This window comes from Globicephala melas, chromosome 9, assembly GCF_963455315.2.
Source record: "Globicephala melas chromosome 9, mGloMel1.2, whole genome shotgun sequence".
NCBI lineage: Eukaryota > Metazoa > Chordata > Mammalia > Artiodactyla > Delphinidae > Globicephala > Globicephala melas.
The window spans coordinates 11965028-11985729 of record NC_083322.1 but is presented as its reverse complement, the minus strand read 5'-3'; the positions used below and the strand labels follow the sequence as shown (position 1 = coordinate 11985729).

The 20702-nt window shown below is 46.7% G+C and overlaps 1 gene segment (V, D, J or C); it reads left to right on the top strand.

The window, feature by feature from the left end:
* The first annotated feature begins 4884 nt into the window (after positions 1 to 4884).
* On the top strand, positions 4885 to 5440 carry LOC132597846 (T cell receptor beta variable 4-1-like). The segment is given in 2 exon segments: positions 4885 to 4933; positions 5046 to 5440. Coding segments are annotated over 2 exon segments (444 nt in total).
* Positions 5441 to 20702: the final 15262 nt, after the last annotated feature.

Below are 20702 nucleotides of genomic sequence, written 5' to 3'. Positions count from 1 at the left end.
CTCTTGTATTCCCCTCAGCACCCACTGAGGGGTGCTTCTTATCTAGTTAGCCCCGAATTCCTGGGTCTTAAAATGCCATACAGCTGGTTCCAGGGACGGGCTCTGACGACCTGCGCAAGGCAGCCTGTCTGAGTTAAATCAGGATGAGGCTGGAAGTGGATGGTCCCGCATCCCCGAGAGGCAGCAAGGGAGGATATCTGCCCAAAGTGGTGGTGAAGGGATGTGTGTATGAGGGAGGAGGCGGCGCTAGACAGTAGAAAAAGGGAGGAAAAAGCCAGTTATTTGTTGGGCGTGGGGAGCTAATTGCAAACAAAGCAGCTGAGAAACCTCCTTGGGAAGCTGGGGCTTGGTGGCAGGTCTCCTCCTCTGCCCCTGTCTCTGTACACCCAGTCCTGACAAGACAGCCCCGACTCACCTCTGCAGGTGCTGGCACAGGGCATGAGAGGGAGAGAGGGAATGTGAGCTGCAGAAACTAACGGGGCCGTGACTCCCCAAGCAAATCCCCTTCAGGACCAGGGAAACACACTCAGAGGACTGGGACCTGGCAGGGAGACACCGGGTCCCATCCTGTCTGAGCTGAGGAGGGCTCCAGGCCCCTCTGCTGTGTAGTCCTTTGTCTCCTTGGAGCAGGTGAGTCCTGGGAACAGGTGGGACAGCTTTGTCCTTGAACTTCAAGTTTTTTTTATGGAGCTGCCTCATGAGACTCTCTGGATGTGGTTTCTTGCTCCCAGAGGCCCTTTGGACACTGGAATTACCCAGACCCCAAAACACCTGGTGACAGTGTTGGGGAGCAACGGGACCCTAAAGTGTGAACGGCATCCGGGACATAATTCTATATACTGCTATACACAGAATGCTGAGAAGTCACTGGAGCTCCTGTTTTTCTAACAATAGGCCTCATCCAGATTGAGAAATCAGTCCAAGACGGGAGAGTCATGGGCTAATCCCAACCTTCTGACTGTAGGCCCCCCTAAGACCTCTTACTGCCTTTCTGTCTTGGTCCAGGACAGAAGAACTGAGTTTTCCATTTGGCCACAAGGGGGCACTGTGACTCTCCTGAGATTCAGGGAGAAGAGAGAGGGTCGAGAGAACTCCCTGGATGGGAGAGGGTTGAGAGAGAGTCCGGGTTTGTTCACAACACAGAACGTGGTTTGCGGAGGCTGTGAGTCCGTGCTGAAATGTTAGGGGTTAAACACAGACTATTGGCTTTGTGTTGATCTGCAGGGGTTTTTTTTTTCCCTTATTAACAGGAGGTACTTTTATTTTTTTTAAACATCTTTATTGGAGTATAATTGCTTTATAATAAAGTGAATCAGTTATACATATACCTATGTTCCCATATCTCTTCCCTCTTGCGTCTCCCTCCCTCCCTCCCTCCCTATCCCACCCCTCTAGGTGGTCACAAAGCACCGAGCTGATCGCCCTGTGCTATGCGGCTGCTTCCCACTAGCTATCTATTTTACATTTGAAAGTGTATATATGTCCATGCCACTCTCACTTTATCACAGCTTACCCTTCCCCCTCCCCATATCCTCAGGTCCATTCTCTAGTAGCTCTGTGTCTTTATTCCCGTCTTGCCCCTAGGTTCTTCACGACCTTTTTTTTTTTTTTAGATTCCATATATATGTGTTAGCATACGGTATTTGTTTTTCTCTTTCTGACTTACTTCACTCTGTATGACAGACTCTAGGTCCATCCACCTCACTACAAATAACTCAGTTTTGTTTCCTTTTATGGCCGAGTAATATTCCATTGTATATATGTGCCACATCTTCTTTATCCATTCATCTGTTGATGGACACTTAGGTTGCTTCCATGTCCTGGCTATTGTAAATAGAACTGCAATGAACATTTTGGTACATGACTCTTTTTGAATTATGGGAGCCTTAGCATGTGGGTTCATTGTTACCGTGCTTGGTCTTTCCAGGGTCTCCGTGGGAATCACAGCATATGCACCAATGTCTCTCACTCTAACTGGGTCTGTATGCCAATGTCTTCCAGCTGAGTGTCCTCTGAAATCTCTGCTCAGTTCTATAGCCTTCCAGAACCTTCTAGAGTCCCGCCCTGTGTAGACACAACTGGCCAAGAAAAAAGGTAATTTCCCTTCATGTATTCTTGGGGCTCCCATAACCCAAATCCCAGCTGTCTTGGAGTCAGTTATGTCTTTTCTATATATCTTCGAGGAGCATATACTATTACTATTTGATAATGGGCAGTGTTTGAATTTACCTACACGTTTACCATTCCACTTCTTCACTATTTGTTCTTGCAATGCAGACTGTCCTTAGATCATTTTCTTTCTTTGGTCACATCCCTAATTCAGATAATTTAAACTCACCTTTCACCCCACTCCTTGCTTTGGGAAATGCTTATGTTAGCTAATGTTCTCAGGGCAATCGAGCTTTTCACTTTTACTCATTGTTCGGGGTTTTAGTTTAAATTCCATTGCTTTTTGTCATCTGTGAAATTTTGCATATGTACTGACAGCCTAACAATGCAATAACATTTTATTTATTCATATTTTTTTGTTTTCTTGTAGAAGGGCCAATCAGTGTCTTCTTACTACAGGGAATGGCCATCATAATGATGTTAATAGTAACAATGTTGGCCTTTTAACTAGGGTTAATTTTTGGTTCTTATCTAAGAATGGAATATCTCCAACGGCAGTGGATTTAAGGTCCATCATATATGTAACCTGTTCAGGAGGAGAATATCCAACCCACTTTGCTTAAATTCTAACCCATATACCCTTACATCTTTTTGTTTCGTGGGCCACAGTGAAAAATCTGATAAAATTTATTACTTATTACTTATTATTTATTTATTATTATTAGAAAAATATTAGTATTTTCTTCCTGACCCAGCACATCCCCGGGTTAAAAAACATTTCACTTATCAACTCTTGACTTTACACATGGATAACTACCCTCCCTAGTCCCAACATAGATTTATATAGATTCTTGTTATTCCAACTTGGTAATAAATATCTAATATAACAATAAACAAATGTTATAGTTAGCAACTGTAGATCATTTCATTTTTGTGTTTATTCGTATCTTCAGATTTTCTAGAATGAAAACTCAATACTGGCATAACAGTATGTTTTAAGAAAACGGATGATATTCCAATAGGTAAGTGGACAAAAGGCATAAGCAATTTATAGTGTGAAGTAGGAAAGACTCATGGTGGATCACGCAAGCTAGTCCCAGATTGGAAAACTGTCTGTGGATCGGATGGGCCTGGTTTGGTTTCTAACATTCTGGAAATGCACGGGGCTTTGGAGATCGTTTGCATTCAGTCCCCATGTTGTAATAGCTGAGGAAATATGCTGTCACATTCATGAAGTGATTGAAATACTGGACACATTTCTCAAACTTCATATAAGCTACATTTGATTCCCTAGTGGTTGTCTGTGACTATACTGAATTACCCACGGCAGTAGAATTCTGGGGGTGAACGTGTTGAAGTTTTGTGCTTGTTCCTAGCTGTTGCTCAATGAGTATTTGTTGAACAAATCAAGATGGTCTATAAGCTCCACAGGGGCTGGGGTAGTATCTGCAGGGCTGCATTTTGTTCATTCCTAAGAATCCAGACGTAACCAGTCTCCACTGAGTAAAAATTGAATGTCCTAGATAAGTGGATGAATGGTGTTGTTGCCGACTGTTTTGGTTGTTTCAGGTGCTTCTTTCTTCTTCATGATTTCCTGGAGTTTCGTACCCATCACAGCTGCTCCGGGTCAGTGGAGTGAGTGAGGGATCTGGGCTGCCTGCCGACGCGGGCTGGTAAGAGGCCTGTGATCTGGGAAATGCGCAGCTTTGGCCACAAGGCGGCGCTGTGGCTCCACTGAGACCGCCGAGACTGGGGTGGGGGAGGGGCTGGGAGTGAGTAGAGGGAGGGCGTGAGGAGGGGAGCAGGGCATTGAGGCTTCATGCTTACATCAGTTGCGTGCATCGTTTGCAGACTTCTCAAAGATACTAAACTGAAGTCATTTTCAAATCGATTTCCGTTTGTCTTGCACCGGACGTCTTGCGCTCTTTTACTTGGGGCAACTTGTTTGCTTTAAGCCCAGCCAAGCCCTGCACCCTCAATACAGGGCCAGAGAGTGGCTTATTCCTTGTTATGGCCCCCTCTCAGCACTCTTCCCAATGTCTGGTTCCTGGCTGGCATCACAGTCGTGCCTTTTTTTTTTTTTTTTGTGGTACGCGAGCCTCTCACTGTTGTGGCCTCTCCCGTTGCGGAGCACAGGCTCCGGACGCGCAGGCTCAGCGGCCATGGCTCACGGGCCCAGCCGCTCCGCGGCATGTGGGATCTTCCCGGACCGGGGCACGAACCCGTGTCCCCTGCATCGGCAGGCGGACTCTCAACCACTGCGCCACCAGGGAAACCCCACAGTCGTGCCTTTTTAATGATGAGCACTGGTACAGAAAAGGACCACAGCCTTCCAATCTTCCTCCCTCCATGCAACTGGGCAAAGGGGCTCCAGCCAGCTTAGACACTGAGGGAAAGGACGTTTTAAGTGTTGTCCTGCCTCGGACTGAGCAGGGGAGGAAGGAGATCTCTTCAAGGGGGTATGGTCTGTTGCTGAGAGGGGCTCTTGTAAGGGAGAGGGGACAGAGGGAGAATCTATATAATAAGGAGGGCAGCTAATAGCAAAAGAGCAACTGTCAGAGGATTATCTCAGCCCAGTCCATTCAAGTCCACCTTCTATAAAAATCTATGTAAGGCATAAAAGGGGAAGGAAGAAACATCGCTTGGGGCTGGGGAGACTGACAAGGACACTGACGTCACAGGCAAAAGCACCAACCAAGGCCAAGGAGACCAGAGGCCACCCCCCACCCCCGGGGCATCCTAGTTAGATGATGCCACTTCGACCCTGACACCGCCATGGGCTGCGGGCTGTTCTGCTGTGTGGTCCTCTGTCTTGTGGGAGCAGGTGAGTCGTGCGTTCACATGGGCTGCCCCCGGACCCCCAACAATTTCCCTGCGGCTGCATCAACACCTCCCCTTCTGGGCTTTGTCTGAATTTTGTCCCTTTCTCCCAGCAGCCTCCGCGGACACGGAAATAACTCAGATACCAAAATACCTAATCATGGAAACTAGAAATAAGAAATCTTTGAGATGTGAACAACGTCTGGGTCACAATGCTATGTACTGGTATAAACAGAGAGCTCAGAAGCCGCCGGAGCTCATGTTCGCCTACAACTACAAGGAACTTGCTGGCAATGAGACTGTTCCAAGTCGCTTCTGGCCTGAATGCCCAGACAGCTCCCGCATCTACCTGCACGTGGACACCCTGAAACTGGAAGACTCCGCCCTGTATCTCTGCGCCAGCAGCAAAGACACAGCCCTGCAGAGCCAACTCCTTCCTGTGCACAAACCTCTAGGGGCCAGCCAGGAAGCTAGGGGACCAGCCAAGGCACCGTTTGCCACTTCCCATTAGACCCTAGACAGAAATCCCAGACCACAATACTGCCCGCAGGTTCATGGGGCACGGCAGGGCTCAGATCCCCACAAACGCCAGCAGTCTGTGCCGGGCTTGTCCTGACCAAGATTGTGCCTCTGGGTGAATAGAGGACAGACGTTCAAGTTTAAGTTGTTCCAAGGATTTTCCAATTGGCTGGCGCCCCTGGGAAGTCTTTCATGAGACACTTGACCTTCTGGCCGCAGCAGTACTACTAATCCTCCTTCTAAAAGGTGTCTTTCTCTGACTTCCCCTTCCATCCAAGTTAGACCCTGGATCTCAGCCCAGATCCCAGCTCCAACTATGCTCAGACCTTTTTCAAAGCACCTCATTCCCTCACCAGGGTCTCCAGCTGTTCCTGCCCCTGAGGACCACGGATCCCCCATCCCGTTGGGATTCCTATTCTCTAGTTCACTCCGCCGGCTGCACGTTCAGGGGCTCAGCCCCTCGCTGGCTTCTCTTCCATTCCAGCCTTAATGCTTTCAGACTTGCTTCTTTATCCTTCTGTCTTTGTAACCCTAGCTCTTCAGGTCTTCGCCTCCTGTATGATCAGCCATAGAGTCCGACGGGCTTGGATTGTTGCTTACAGCAGGCAGTGAGGAGTGATGGGCTCCTGACATTTCAGAGCAGGACTTTGTACCCAGGGCTGAACCCTGTATCTGCCGGCTCTGCTCCTTGTAATGGCTCTCTGGGCTGCACAACCCAGCAGCCAAGGGCTGACAAAGCCCTGCGTCCTGGAGGGTCAGCTGTCTGCATGTGCACCAAGGCTCCCTCCTCTCTCCTGCAGAGGATGCTCCAGGGACAGGGAGACCCCCCACAGAGCCTCAACCCATAATACCCAAGTCGACCCCTGTGGCGACTCTCTATTCTGCATCTTTAGAGTGGGGGTTTTTTTCACCCGAGTGTGACTCTGCCCTGTCAACTGGTTAAGAGATAAACACATCCCCATCTACTATTTCAATGCTTTATTTGTCGTGAAATAAACAAGCCTGCTGTAAAGTGGATGGTTTGGTTTAAGGTTTCATAGGGATCCTCTAAACGAATGCCTGCAGCCAGGACTCACACCCTACACGGGCCCAGAGGATAGGAAGGACGCCGCCCTGTGAGGAAGTGCGTTGCTGGGAGCTCGGCAGGTACCTGACTTCTGAGCTTCTTCTTTTCAGGAACCGAGGATTCCCTGTTGCCGAGGCTGTGGCCTCCCAGGGCTGAGCAGCACGGAGCTTTGGGGAATCAGAGAAGGACTTCCAGGCAAGGGTCCCAGGACTGGAGACCCCGCAAAGGACAGTAAGAGACCCAGCCTTTGGGAAACGGGTGTGAGAAAGCTGTGTCTCTCTGTCTTCACCAAACCCATATTCTATAACCTGGCTCGTCTGTTCTCCGATTTCTCTTTTTCCCACCCAAGGCTAGACCCCGAGCCCCAGCCTGATCAAAGCGCCAAATCTGCACAGACGCTTGCTCTCCACCCCTCAGGCAGTCAGCGGGCCCCTGCGCCCCTCAGTTCAGAGCCAGCGCGCTGGGCTGGGTGCTTACTTTCTCGTCCACCCTCCTTCCCTTGCTCTGAAATGTCATTTTAGGTTTCAGGTCTCAACGTCTCCCTAGATTTCCTCTCCACACTGACACTCGTAGGGTTATTTTTTGTTTTCGTTTGATCTCTTCACTCCCAACATTTTAGTCATCAGGCTCAGGATTGTGACACACAGAGTCCACGCCTCTGGACTGCGGCTCTGAATTGGCCATTAGAGAGGGGAGTGGGTCCCGCCTGTCTGTCTGGGTCTTCATACCTGGCCTCACTGTCCCGAAGCTTGTATTCTCCCAGGGTCCCTCTGCAACTGCAGTTTTTCACTCGGGGCGTGGGAGCCTGAACGCTCCAGGGCACACGGGGGCTGAGCCTTGGAGCACCCTGTGTCCACGTTGGCACGAGGCACTTGTGTGGGCACTCCTGAGTCTGTGGGTGCTGCCCAAGACTAGGACATCATCACAGAGTCTCCTCGCTTGGGCTGCTAAAGACCTGATGCCCCACTGGGGAGACCTCAGCCCTGCCCCGCCCCTGCCGTGGACCACAGGTTCTGCTGGGTGATCGTTTGTCTCCTGGGGGTATGTGGAAAACTCCCATCTCCTTCCCTGGACCTAAGGCCAGTTCCAAACTTTTGCCTCATTCTCTTTCTGGACTCTGTCCTCCCACAGGACGCAGAGAATCTGGTGTCAGCCAAAGCCCTTGCCACTATGTCACAGGGATGGGACGGAATGTGACTCTGGGATGTGGTCCTGTGCCCTGTTGTTTGTATCTCTTCTGGTACCAACAGACCCCAGGAAAGGGCATGGGGTTTCTGATGTCCATCCATAACAAAGTGTCTTCAGAGAAGGCAGACTTTTTGAAGGATCACTTCTCAGCTGAGATGCCTGATGGCGTGTGCCTCACTCTGAAGACCCAGCCTGCACAGCTGGGGGACTCGGCCCTGTGCCTCTGTGCCGGGAGCTCAGCCACGGCCTTGCAGAGACGCTTCCTGCCCTTCCACCAACCCTACAGCTTCGCTGCTCTCCCCAGGCTCTCAGCCTCCCTGCCCTGCCCAAGGCGGGTGGGGAATGTGTGGTGGGACTGCAGCTACTCCCCAGTAGCAGAGGTCAAAATTAACTTTAATTAGCAGAAAAGGAAATATTGCACAGGATATCTGGGGCTGTGGTATTTGGGAAAGGTTCCCAGACACCACAGAATGTGGCCGGGGACCCCAACGATGGGACAGGTGTAGCCAGTGAGTGACCTGGGGAGCCTACAGAGAGACCTGTGTATTCTCTTTTGGTCTCTGTGTTATTTCCTATTTAGCAGAACATGCCTTCCTTCCATCTCTGAGTGGAGATTGGCTTACTGGAGAGGAGGGGAGGGGTTTGCACGGGGATACCTAGGAGCCCCAACTGGGAACTTTCCAGAAGGTGAAGGATCTCAACGCCAGAGCCTAGTACCGGTAGGAGAGGGGTGTTCTGGGACAGTAGGCAGCTGAGGCAGAAGCACTTCAGGACCCTGCCAGCCAGGACAGAGAGGTTCTTTGGGGAACAGTGGTTGCCCCTGTGAATGTGATCTCATGCTCTTGGGCCAGCAGGGATCCAGGCCAACAAGAAGGTCACCACAGAGGACACACTGGGCAAGAGCAAACGCCCACAGAACTTCCCGTGCCCACAACTGGCGTGAACTGCTCACTCTGGGCATGATGGGCGAAGATAGGACTGACTTCTCAGAGGCTAAGACCTGAGGGTTCCTGAACAACTGGCTGGAGGAATGATGCAGAGAATACTTCACAAGGGAGATACTGGATGTCCCATTAATAAGGCAGGTGGACCTCAAGTATTCAGTTAGAGAAATAAATCGGTACTGTTGTGCTAGTGAATTAAGTATTTTATATTGGTTACACACTTTTCTTTCTTTTTCTTTCTTTCTCCCTCCCTCCCTCCCTCCCTCCTTTCCTTCCTTCCTTCCTTCCTTTCTTCTTTCTTTCCTCCTTTCTTCCTTCCTTCCTTTCTTTCGTTCTTTTTCTTTCTTCCCTCCCTCCCTCCCTCCTTTCCTTCCTTCCTTCCTTTCTTTCTTCTTTCTTTCTTCCTTTCTTCCTTCCTTTCTTTCTTTCTTTTTCTTTCTTCCCTCCCTCCCTCCTTTCTTTCTTTCCTTCTCTCTCTCTCCCTCCCCCTTCCTTCCCTCCCTCCCTCCTTCCCTCCCCCCTTCCCCTTTCCTTCCTTCCTTCCCTCTTTCCTTTCAACAAAAGTTTCCTCACCCCAAGATTTGGGAAGTATGGCTAGTGCATCGCAGGGACCCCATGTGTCTCAGAGGAAGAATCAATCTTAGGGTCATGTATGATGCGGGGTCATCCTACCCTAAAGAAATCTCCTTCATGTTATGAAATCACCAGTTCCTCTAGAAAAGATGTGCTGGGGCTACTAAGACAGAAACACCATAGAGAGAACATGCAAAATGAGGAGGAGATGTATAGTCTCATATTGTTAGGGGAGTGAAAGTGGTGCTGTTAATAATTACCCTTGAACAACAAGGTGAGACCTATACTTACCCCACCTGTGTCCCAAACATGGGCTTCATCTCAGAGTCCTGAAAAGGAAGAGGCTGCAGGCTTGGGCAAACAGCTGTGGCTAATAGGAGAAATGTCTGCTAAGAGAGGTGGTCATGGTGGCTCATGGGGTTTTGCTAGTGGATCTCCCTAACAGGGTGGCCCAGAGTGAAGGGGCGCCTACCCTTCCTCCCTGAGGGACCACTAGTGGCTGAGTACGTGCCCCCCTTTTCCCCCCACATTCTGACCCCTGGAAGCAGCAGACAGGGCCGGTTTTCCAGGCAGCTGGGAAGAAACACAAGCCCCTGAAGCAACCTGAAAGACCGTGGCCTGAAGGGTCAACCCCTGCTGGGTTCAGCTTAAGGTGATTCACAAACAATAAACAAGCCTGGGGCTCCTTAGGAATTCATATGGAATCAAGCCGTTGGGTAATGTGGGTACTTAGGGCTCAGAGCTAGCACATTTTGTGTATTTGTGAATATGTGACCTTCCTGTGTAATGTAAAAAATTAATAAACAGAAGCCCCAGTTAAATAGAGTTGGGAGACCAGAAGGTGGAGCTCTCCAGCCCTGTGATGGTAGCAGAGCCCAAGAGAACGAAAAAGATTCCTCTTCTTTCCTGGCAACGACTCAGTCAGTGAAAAGCCTTGGACCCTTTTTTACTGCAGACCTCCCATCTTCCTTTTCCCGTCTGTAAAATGTGCAGGAACTTGCATGTGGCTTGCCATGGTTGCAGAAAAGCCGTGAGTCAGGTTTCTTCCATGTCTTACCAAGGGATAAAGCCGGGGAGACAGACTCTGAGAGAGCTCTGAGAAACTGCTCTGAAAGGCATTGGCGGGGGGATGTGAGCGTATCTGTGATTTTGGCAAAGGGTACCTGCACCCAAGCTCACATCTCGGTAGAAGGCTGCTGCTGGTCACAAGGAACAGACACCTTAGTTCATCGTTTTAGTGCTTTTCGAAGTATGGGAAGATGCAAGAATCCAGGTTCTTGAAAATTTCTCCTGAAAATATCTATCTGAAGGCCTGTTCTGCCGGTTTTCCCAGAGCACAGAGTGCCCCATTCCTGATCTTTGCTAGGAAGGTGCGTTTCAGTTGCTTCAGTTTGTGTTGGAAAAGAAGTGGAAGCGGGGGAAGGGACGGCAATATGGTGATTCGGAAGAGTCGTGATTAGTGCTGCCTTCAGCTGGGAAATACCGCACGGGAAGCCGGGAGGGCTCCGGGGAGGATGCTGGTGAGACATCCAGGAAATTACCGGAAACTTTCCTGCCCCGGCTGACGACGTAAACACTTCCAATTTATTAAGAGGAGGCACTGTGGTTCCACTGAACCGCAAGATGCTGTGGGGAGGGGCAGAAAGAGCTGCACGAAGTGAGGAGTTCAGAAAGCTTTGTACTTTTGTCGGGCAGATCGGTTGCCGATCTTGAGCCACTGCGAGAATACGAGCAGAGCTCTCTGTAGACAGCGGGAAATGCTTCAAAACTGGGAAGACAAGTAGACAGGGAGGGAGTTTGAAGGAGCATACTGGGTACCCAGGGGCAAGTGTATACAGAGGAGTGATAGCCTAAAGGAAGATCAGAGAAGCTAGGGCATGAGCGAAGTCCCCAAACCCAGTTTCACGGAGCATGGCCCTACTTTAGAAAAGAGAAAGAGACAGTGACTAATTTTGAGCCACATAAGAGGGGATTCTGGGCTTGGAGGACCTGTAAGAGTTCTGATGTCCCAGGAAGACCTGGCTATCAGATCGTGAAGAGGCTCAGAGAGCCAGTTCTCACCTATGAACACCACTGGGCAGGGGGTCGCCCCTCCCTCCCTGACCTGCCCTGGGTGCCAGGCTTCTCTGATTTGTGGCCTCTTGTGTCTTGGGAGCAGGTAAGTCCAGAAAACAGGAGGGAAACTCCTGATGTGGGTTTCCCAATTCCAGATCCTTGTTATTTCCTTCATCTGCTTCCTTGTCTCTGTCGTAGCTTACATATCCTTTCCTATCAAAACCCGTGGATGCTCCGGTCAGACAGATACCAAGATCCTTATGGAGATGGAAAAGAAGCTGATCTTTGAACAGTCCTAGACAATGCACCATTTTGCCTTGTGCTGGTACTGACAAGACTCAGGACTGGGACTTAGGCTGATCCGTTAGTCAGAAAGAGCAAACCTTACGGTCCCTGGAGTATTTGAAGGTTACTGGTCTCAAAAAGATACAGAGATGTTCCCCCCGACAATGGGGTCAGCCACCACAAGCTGGAAGTCTCCGCACTTCTGTGTCAGCTGGGATGCCACAGGGCTGCAGAGTCACAGGCACTCAGTTCTGAGAAGGAACAAGGTGGTTCTCCTTCAAGAGGCACCTGCACTAAACAGGGGACAAACAGAAGCCCTTCCGCCACCACTCCCGCCCCAGGCAAACAGAGAGTGAGAGTAAAGAAAATAACAGAAAACGCACGTTGGTGAGGTCGTGGAGATATTGGAACCCTATTGCGTTGTTACGGGAATATAAAATAGTGCAAACTCTATGGAAAACAGTGTGGCAATTCCTCAAAAAACTGATCATAGAATTACCATATGATCCAGAAATTCCACTCCTGGCTATATACCCAAAGGAGTTAAAGCAGGAATTCAAACAAATATTAGCACACCTGTGTTCATAGAAGCATTGTTTGCAATAGCCAAAAGGTGAAAACAACCTGTCCAACCAAGAGATAAATGGATAAAGCAAATGTGATGTATACGTACAATGGAATACTATTCAGCCTTAGAAAGCAACGACTTTCTGATTCGTGTTACAACATGAATCAACCTTGAAAACATTATGCTACGTGAAATAAGCTGGACACAAAAGGCCAAATTGTGTTTGTATCCATGTATATGAGGCACCTGGAGTAGTCAAATTCATACAGACAGAAAACAGAATAGAGGTTTCCAGGGTCTGGGGTGAGGGAGGGAATGAGGAGTTAGTATTTAACAGATACAGAGTTTCATTTTGGGAAGATGAAAATGTTTTGGAGATGGAAAGTGGTGATGATAGCACAATGTGAATGCCACTAAACTATAGGCTTAAGATGGTAAGTTTTATGTTATATATATTTTATCACAATAATAAAATGAAAGAACAGCTTAAATTAAAATTTAGAAACAGACAGTCTTTGAATAGAGATGAGTTCCATTCAAAAAAAGAATTGGTTAACCATAATTTTGAATGCAGAAAAGTTAAATTTTAGTGTCTTAAAGAGATTATACCCTATTTCTTAGGGAGGAAAGTATTGTTGATGAGAATATTTTAATAGAAGTGCTAAGTGTGCAGGGTAAACTCCAAGGACACTGTTCAATATAATACAGGTAGAATAATTTCAGATTCTGGGAAGTCTTGGAAGGGAGTGCAGTGGGTAAGGATGAGAGGCAAATGGTGAAAATCTGTGTTCCGCATCATACGATTCCTTTACAGAACCACCCAAATCTTCATTAGACTCTACTAAACTCACGGGATCTTGATGTACATAATTTTGTTGAGGAAATCAAAAAGGTCTTAGCTTTATGGACAGGTAATGAGACAGGGTTAGAGAAGACCAGGAGAATACAAGTGTCCATGGGCATGGTCAGAGATCTCTGGAAGGGCTTTGAATTTCCATAGCTTTTGGAATTTATAACCTCTAAGAAATTTCACCTAGTTTTCAAAGAAGAGAGAGCTTCACAGATCTTATCTGGGTTATAAATGTATTAGCTGAAACCTTGTTTTTATAAAAATGGGGGAAAAAATCCCCTGATGATAGGAGTCATTATTTTAAGAAAAGGGTAATATATATTAGTTCCTACTGGAAGGAAAACTTCGTGTTTACATGAAACATTGGCTTCTTTTAGAGAATTCGAGAACATGAACATTCTTCCCCATAATACAGCACTTTGAAATGCTGATGTAAAATATACTGGGTGGGCTGCTGGTAAGATCTTCGATAAGTTGACCTTAAATTTTCTTATGTGGTAGACATCTTCTATATTCTTGTTTATATCGCAGATCTTCACGTAGTATATTTGTCATGCTTGTTATAAATTCTTGGTTCGTCGGGTTCAGTAATTCACTTTCTGGGGATATATACTGTCCAGTTGGTTATCTTTTTTGTTTTCAGTCCTTTAATGCTATCACTTATCCTGCTATTGATTCCTGCAGTAAAAATGCAGGTAAGATTGTCTCAGAGCAAAGAAGAGGTCGGGTAAGAGCAGAGCTTCAATTATTTTTACCATCTTGCTGTCTCACTGCTCTCCTGGGCTCACCTCTCATCTTACTCGTATTCCAGCCCCAAATAGACTCAATCTTTCCAGAATATTCTCTTGGTTTTGGTGAGTCTCTAGTGTTCATATTTGCTTCCTGCCTCATCAGGTTTCCCTGGAGAAGGAGCCAGGAGATGGCGCTAGTTCACAATTTTAGCAGGATGCAGAACTCAGTGCCCTCATATTTCACACGTTGTTATAATATTGGCTGGGCTCCTCCTGTCTGAAATGTAATGGCTGTTTATCATGGGGTCTCAGGCATCTCTTAAGCAATCTTAGATGTTCTGGTTTTTTTCACATATCAGTAGTTAAGAACTGATTGGCAATCCGGCAGTTTTATCTAACTGAAGCCAAACCATGCCAAGTGTTCCTTAAAACTGAGAAACACACTTTGCTTAGTGTGATTTATAGTGATTGTTTATACTTCTATGATTTTGTGTAGAAACTTCTCCTTCTCTACCATTAGAAACTCCATAAGACACATCAGCTGCTATTGTGAAAGGTTTTGAGTTATGTATGCACAAAATTCAGAAAAAATATTTAGTTATAGGACATTCCCATCTGGGCTTGAGATAATTTTATCTAGTTTATATCCATGGGGCATCACTCAGGGTGGAATTTTCCTCCACTGGGTGGATCTTATAAGAGGTACTGGTAACTCCTGGCTCGTTGGCACAGCAACTAGTCATTGATGACATTGATGCATTGCCCATCAGTGTCACATGCAGCTGGATCAGTGATCTCTTCTCAGTGGTATTTGATGGACTTGTTGCCTTTGGACTTTGAAGTAAAGACATAGATTCCATTAGAATATCTATATTCACTCTATATAATGCACTATGTAAAACTGAATAACAGGTAAGTCAAATGTAAATATGTAAAGAAACTTGGGTTGGAAGTAAACTAAAAGTCAGAAGTAGCAAATGGGAGATACTGGCTCTGGAATCGAGTCCTTCTCAGATTCTGTTTTCCCAAATCCTCCTGTTTATTTTGTTATCCTACATTAATCCAGACTGGCCTTTCCTTTCTAGCATACTAATTGCAAAAGGTTAGAATATTTTATTTCCCACACGGGCATCAAAGAAAAACCTAGAGAAATATAATTTATCTACACACATATTTATACATAGATGGGCAAATGGGCATTATATTATTATCAATGAACAGAGGCAAAAAGAGGATTTCTAAAAGAGAGACATAGAAGATAAAGAAATTCTCCAGCAGTACAGAAACAGGGAGTATTATTTTCTTCATTCTGGGGTAAGCTGATTAGTGGGGACCTTGCAAAGAGACCTAAGTGGTCTGCTTTAAGCGAGCTGTCCTAGGTTATCTAAGGAAAAACAACTTTAGCATCTCACCTAACCTAGACCAGGTTTGTACCATTTCCCTCGTCAAAAGCTTCTCAAAGTCAAAACATTTCCACCATGGCCACATTTCTTTTTTCTCTTAAAATACAAAATCACAAATCAGCTAGTGCCTGTGTGTGTGTGTGTCCTTTTAGGAAAAACAAAGCAAAAAGCCCACAAAAAACAAACAAACAAAAAGTGCAATAGGCAAACAGTGAAATAGTTTCTAATTTAAACACATCCCATAATTATTACATCACGGCAAAGACAATGTTTTGGTTACCACCCATAGACCACGTGGGGGCGCTGTGGAATTGCCAAACTCCAAAAGTTTCTGGGGCAGAGCAAGCTGACAGAGCTAGGTGCCTGGGACCAGGAGGGTTAAGAAACAGCTTTGTTTGGTGGCTTTATCCTCTGGAAGGCTTAATAGCATAGACACTAATTTACAGGTGTGCTGTCCCAGATGGGAGCCATGAACTTCACCTATGCAGTGATGAGGGAGTCTCTGAGGTTACAAGGGGAAGTGAAGGGTGTGGAGCTGGGAGGGGGCAGGTACAGGTAGAGAAACACCTGCCTCAAAGGAAAAGCAAAGGAGCTGTGGGGATGGGCACGTGGCCTACACCCAGCCTCGCTGAGGCCAGCTCAGTCCAGCCCCACATGTCACATAAGAGGCTTTGCAGGACAAAGCAGGGTTCCTGAATCAGCTGACCTGGAAAGGGAGGCCAGGCTCATGGGAACCAGCAGAGGCAATGACGTCAGAGCAGTGACATCACTGCCTAACCTCCAAGCAGAGAAAGGATGCCCAGAACTTCAGCTCTCAGAGAACCAGAGCTCTGAGCAAGGTGACACATGCCCAGCTCTGCCCCTTCCTGCCATGGGCTCCAGCCTCCTCTGCTGTGTGGCTCTGTGTCTCCTGGCAGCAGGTCCATCCTTGGTAAAGGCGTGGCATCTGTGTTCTAAGCCTGACAGTGCCTGAATCCATTGGGGTCCATCGGGCTCTCTCCTGCGTTCTTTCTCCAGCCCCAGTTCCTTCCCTCGCAGGTGCAGTGGATTCTGGAGTCACCCAAACACCAAGACACCTGATTAAAGCAAGAGGACACCAAGTGATACTAGGTGTTCCCCTATGTCTGGGCACCGCACTGCGTCTTGGTACCAACAGGCCCTGGGTCAGGGCCCCTAGTTCCTCTTTGAGTTTTATGAAAATATGCAGAGAGCAAAAGGAAACTTCCCGGGTCGATTCTCAGCACAACAGTTCTGTGATGCTCGCTCTGAGCTGAACGTGAGCTCCCTGTACCCGTGTGCCAGCAGCTTAACACAGCCCTGCTGAGTCACCCGCGTTCTGTGCAAACCTCCCTGCCCCAGTGGGGGCAACCTCAGAGGTGACAGATGCACGAGAGCTCAGAGATTGCAGTGGGAAAGGAAAATGACTGAGGGCGCTGGAAAGCAGCCACGGGCTCTTGTGCTGCTCAGAGGAGGGACCACAGAGGCCAAGAAGATGTGTTCAGAGGCTGGGGCTACATCGGCAGGTTCCCTCCAACATGACCTTCTGGGCCTGACACTCGATGCTACCAGGGAGAGGAGAGTTTGTAACTTAATAGCCGGCGGGCTCTTTTTCAGGGAGAGAGAGTTCATTGGGGGAGCAAAATTACTTGATAAATGTGTGATTCTAATAGAATCAGGGGTTTGCTTTATATAATTTAGGGAGAAGAAATGGAGATTTGGGGAAAGTCTAGGACAGAAAATATGGCTGAGATGCTTGAGAACAGAGCTAGAGCTACAAAATAAGCAAAAACTGTGTTATTTGTAACATGATCTCTTTCCTCCTTTCCTCTCCCAAGGTCTTCAATCACCAGAAAATACTAAGCCAGGCCTTATAACAACCAGCATCACCTGGGGGCTGGCCCAGGTGAGGTCATCACCACACAGATGATGTGATGATGGTGTGAGAAGCCTGGACATGATTCTGACTTGTCCCTTCTTGACCTCTTACCCCAGTCCCGCCTCCTCAGGGCGAAGATGCGTGCCTCCCGCCCAGAGATGAGGGCAGGCCTCCCCTGATTATAAACAGGCAAGGGCTCCCCACATCAATTCTGCTTCCCTGGAATCGCTTTTTAACACTTCACCACCCAGATTCTATTTGCTCCAGGGCATCAGGATGCGTGATACTCTGTGACCAAATAGCCCTGTAAAATTCCCTGAAACACCGATGCCTTTTCAATCCTCTTCATCTGCCCTTGCTCTGCCCATGGCCTAGGGGGCCCTCTCTCCTCCTGAAGCAGGACCAGGCACTGCCCATCTTTCAAGCACTGGCTCGGACATGCCTTCCTCTTTGCTTTTTATCCTGACATTCAGGGCTCTATACTATTGATTAGTTTGCTCAGGCTGCCAAATTAAAATACCACAGACTGTGTGGCTTAAACAACAGACATTTATTTTCTCACAGTTCTGGAGGCCTGAAGTCCAAGATCAAGGTGCCAGGGCTGGTTTCTGGTGAGAATTCTGTTTCCGGTTTGTAGACAGCTGCCTTCTCCCCATGTCTTCACGTGGCCTCTCTGTGCTTCACAGAGAAAGAGCTCTCTTGTGTCACCTCCTCTTCTTCTAAGGGCACCAGTCATGTTTTATTAGAGTCCCACCCTTATGTTATTTACCCTTAACTACCTCCCTCAAAGCCCTAAGTCCAGACACATTCACAGTGGGGCTTAGGGCTTCAACATATGAATTTCGGGGAGACACAATTTCATCTATAAAAACTACCTTGCTCCCTTTACTTTCATAGGAAAAGCTAAGTGTGTATATACTGGGGTTGGCCAAAAAGTTCATTTGGTGAATGAATACATTGTTCAATAAAATTCTTGGTGAAAATGAAAAGTGTGTCTTTTATTTTTACCTAAAACTGAATGAACTTTATTTTTACCAATATATAATTGATACCCTTTGACACCTGTGAAATGAATTAAGTAATGCCCACTTATATATAGCTGCATGGAATACTTTTTTCCCAGCACAACTCAGGCATTTATCCTATGTATGAACAACTGGACCCAAGCCCAGGCTTCCAATTTGTGTGAACATTTTAACATTTCCTTTTCTGGGTATGTTTATGTCAGTGTTAAGTCTGATCATAATATTCCATATTCAGCCCTCTTCAGATCAAAGTACATTTGTTGATATAGTTCCCAGTGAGTATAGTGTAAAGTGTTAATTTTATATATATATATATATATATATATATATATATATGTAGTGGAATAACTGAGGACATAGAAAGGAGACGTGACCCATGAGCCCCACCCCCGCAGCAAACTGGGGGCTGGTGAATAAGCCAGAACTGCAAACAGTCCTGATTGCTTTGAGCCCCCCCGGCAAACTGGGGGCCTGCGAATAAGCCAGAACTGCAAACAGTCCTGAATGCTTTGAACCCCCCCCCCCCCCCGGCAAACCGGGGGCCTGCGAAGAAGCATTGAGTGCTTTGGGCACTGATCCATGAGATGTCCTCAGTATAATCAGAATGGTGGGAACGCAAGGAAATGTCCTTGTGCTACTTCAGTATAATCAAAATAATGGTGGGAACTTTGTGCTGCTTTTGCGCTCAAGGACGAAGCACGGCATGTCTTCAAGAAAGCCCACTGTTGCTTGTATAATCAATAGAAGCATATGTTGCTGCTTTGGCATTTCTGAAATGTTAAAAAAACAAGTCTTAAAATGTAAACCTAGATAATGCTTTAATAAAAGCTACCACAGCAGGACAGACTGCGCTGTTTTGCCTGAGCGAGCGGCAGCCCTCTACTGCTGTGCTTCGGCACAATTCATCTCGTGCGATGAGCTTACTTTCGGCCCTAACATAAGGTAAACTACAACTATATATATATATAGGTTTTATAGTTAAACGTGGGTTTGAATCCAAACTGCCCCTCTCTTGCAATTTCCCTAATCTCTGAACTATAACAATTTCAGAATTTAGAGGTGGGATGTTTTCAATCTCTTCTTTGCATTTGTCTGTATAGTTGATTTACATTGTTGTGTTAGTTTCAGGTGTACAGCTCAGTGATTCACACACACACACACACACACACACACACACACATATATATGTATATATACTTTTTCAGATTCATTTCCCTTACAGGTCATTATAAAATATCGATTATTGTTCCTTGTGCTATTCAGTAGGTCCTTGTTGTTTATCTCTTTTATTTATAGTCGTATGTACATGTTAATCCCAAACTCCTAATTCATCCCGCCCCACCTTTCCCCTTTGGTAACCATGAGTTTTTTTCCTATGTCTGTGGGTCTATTTCTGTTTTGTAAAAGAGCTTATTTGTATCTTTTTTCTGTAGATTCTACCTATAAGCAATATCATATGATATTTGTCTTTCTCTGTCTGTCTTACTTCATTACTATGATAATCTCTAGGTCCAGCCATGTTGCTGAAAATGGCATTATTTATTCTTTTTTATGGCTGAGTAGATACCAGATCTTTATCCATTCATCTGCCCATGGACATTTAGGTTGCTTCCATATCTTGGCTAGTGTAAAAAGTGCCTTATGAACATTGGGGGTGCATGTATCTTTTCAAATTATAGTTTTGTCAGGATTTATGCCCAGGAATGGGATTGCAGGATTATACGGTAACTCTATCTTTAGATTTTAAGAAACCTCCATACTGTTCTCTATAGTGGCTGCACCAATTTACATTCCCACCAACAGTGGAGGAGGGTTCCATTTTCTCCACACCCTGTCCAGCCTTTATCATTTGTAGACTTCCTGATGATAGTTATTCTGACCGATGTGAGGTGTTACCTCATTATAGTTCTGATTTGCATTTCTCTGATAATTAGTGATGTCGAGCATATTCCATGTGCCTTTTGGCCATCTGTATGTCTTCTTTGGAGAAATGTCCAGTTAGGTCTTCCGCTGACATGGTTGTTTATTTCGGGATTTTATGAGTTCAGAAATAAATGGGATAATATGCATAAAACCTCTTTATAAAATGCACTACCTAGAATTTGGTAATAATTTAAATATAAAATCTGGAAACTACGGATCCGATTAGTCAGAAGGAGCTATGGAATCCACGTTTCCAGCCTGGTTTCACTTGAAATCATCCGTGTTTATTTTTATGCCCTATTATTCCACCTTAGCGTACTGCCGTCATTGCAACGGTGCGGCAAGTGCTTGCTTCTTAATGGAAATGGATCGTACAATCTTTCACCTCCACAGGCTAAGAGTGGATTTGAAGATCAACCCTAAGTTAGCCAGGCTGGGAAGGCAGTAGAACGGGGGGTGTGTGTGTGTGTGTGTGTGTGTGTAGTGGTTTGCAGGTGGGGTTGTGGGGAATTTCTATTCCTGATTTAGACAGAAGCTGTAAATCCATGATACCGTGGACAGTTGGCCACTCGTAGGCACTGTGGGCCCAGGGTACTCATGGCGCTGACGGGGTTGACAGTCACCCAGGAGAGGGCAGCTTAAGGGAACCTTGGCTACATGCCTGCATCAGGGGGCCTGGTTGAGTTCACTGAGTGGACCCAGGACAGGAGGAGTGAGCACGGCCTTCTCACTGCTCAGGGAAGTGGAGATGCATCTGGAGCCCCAGG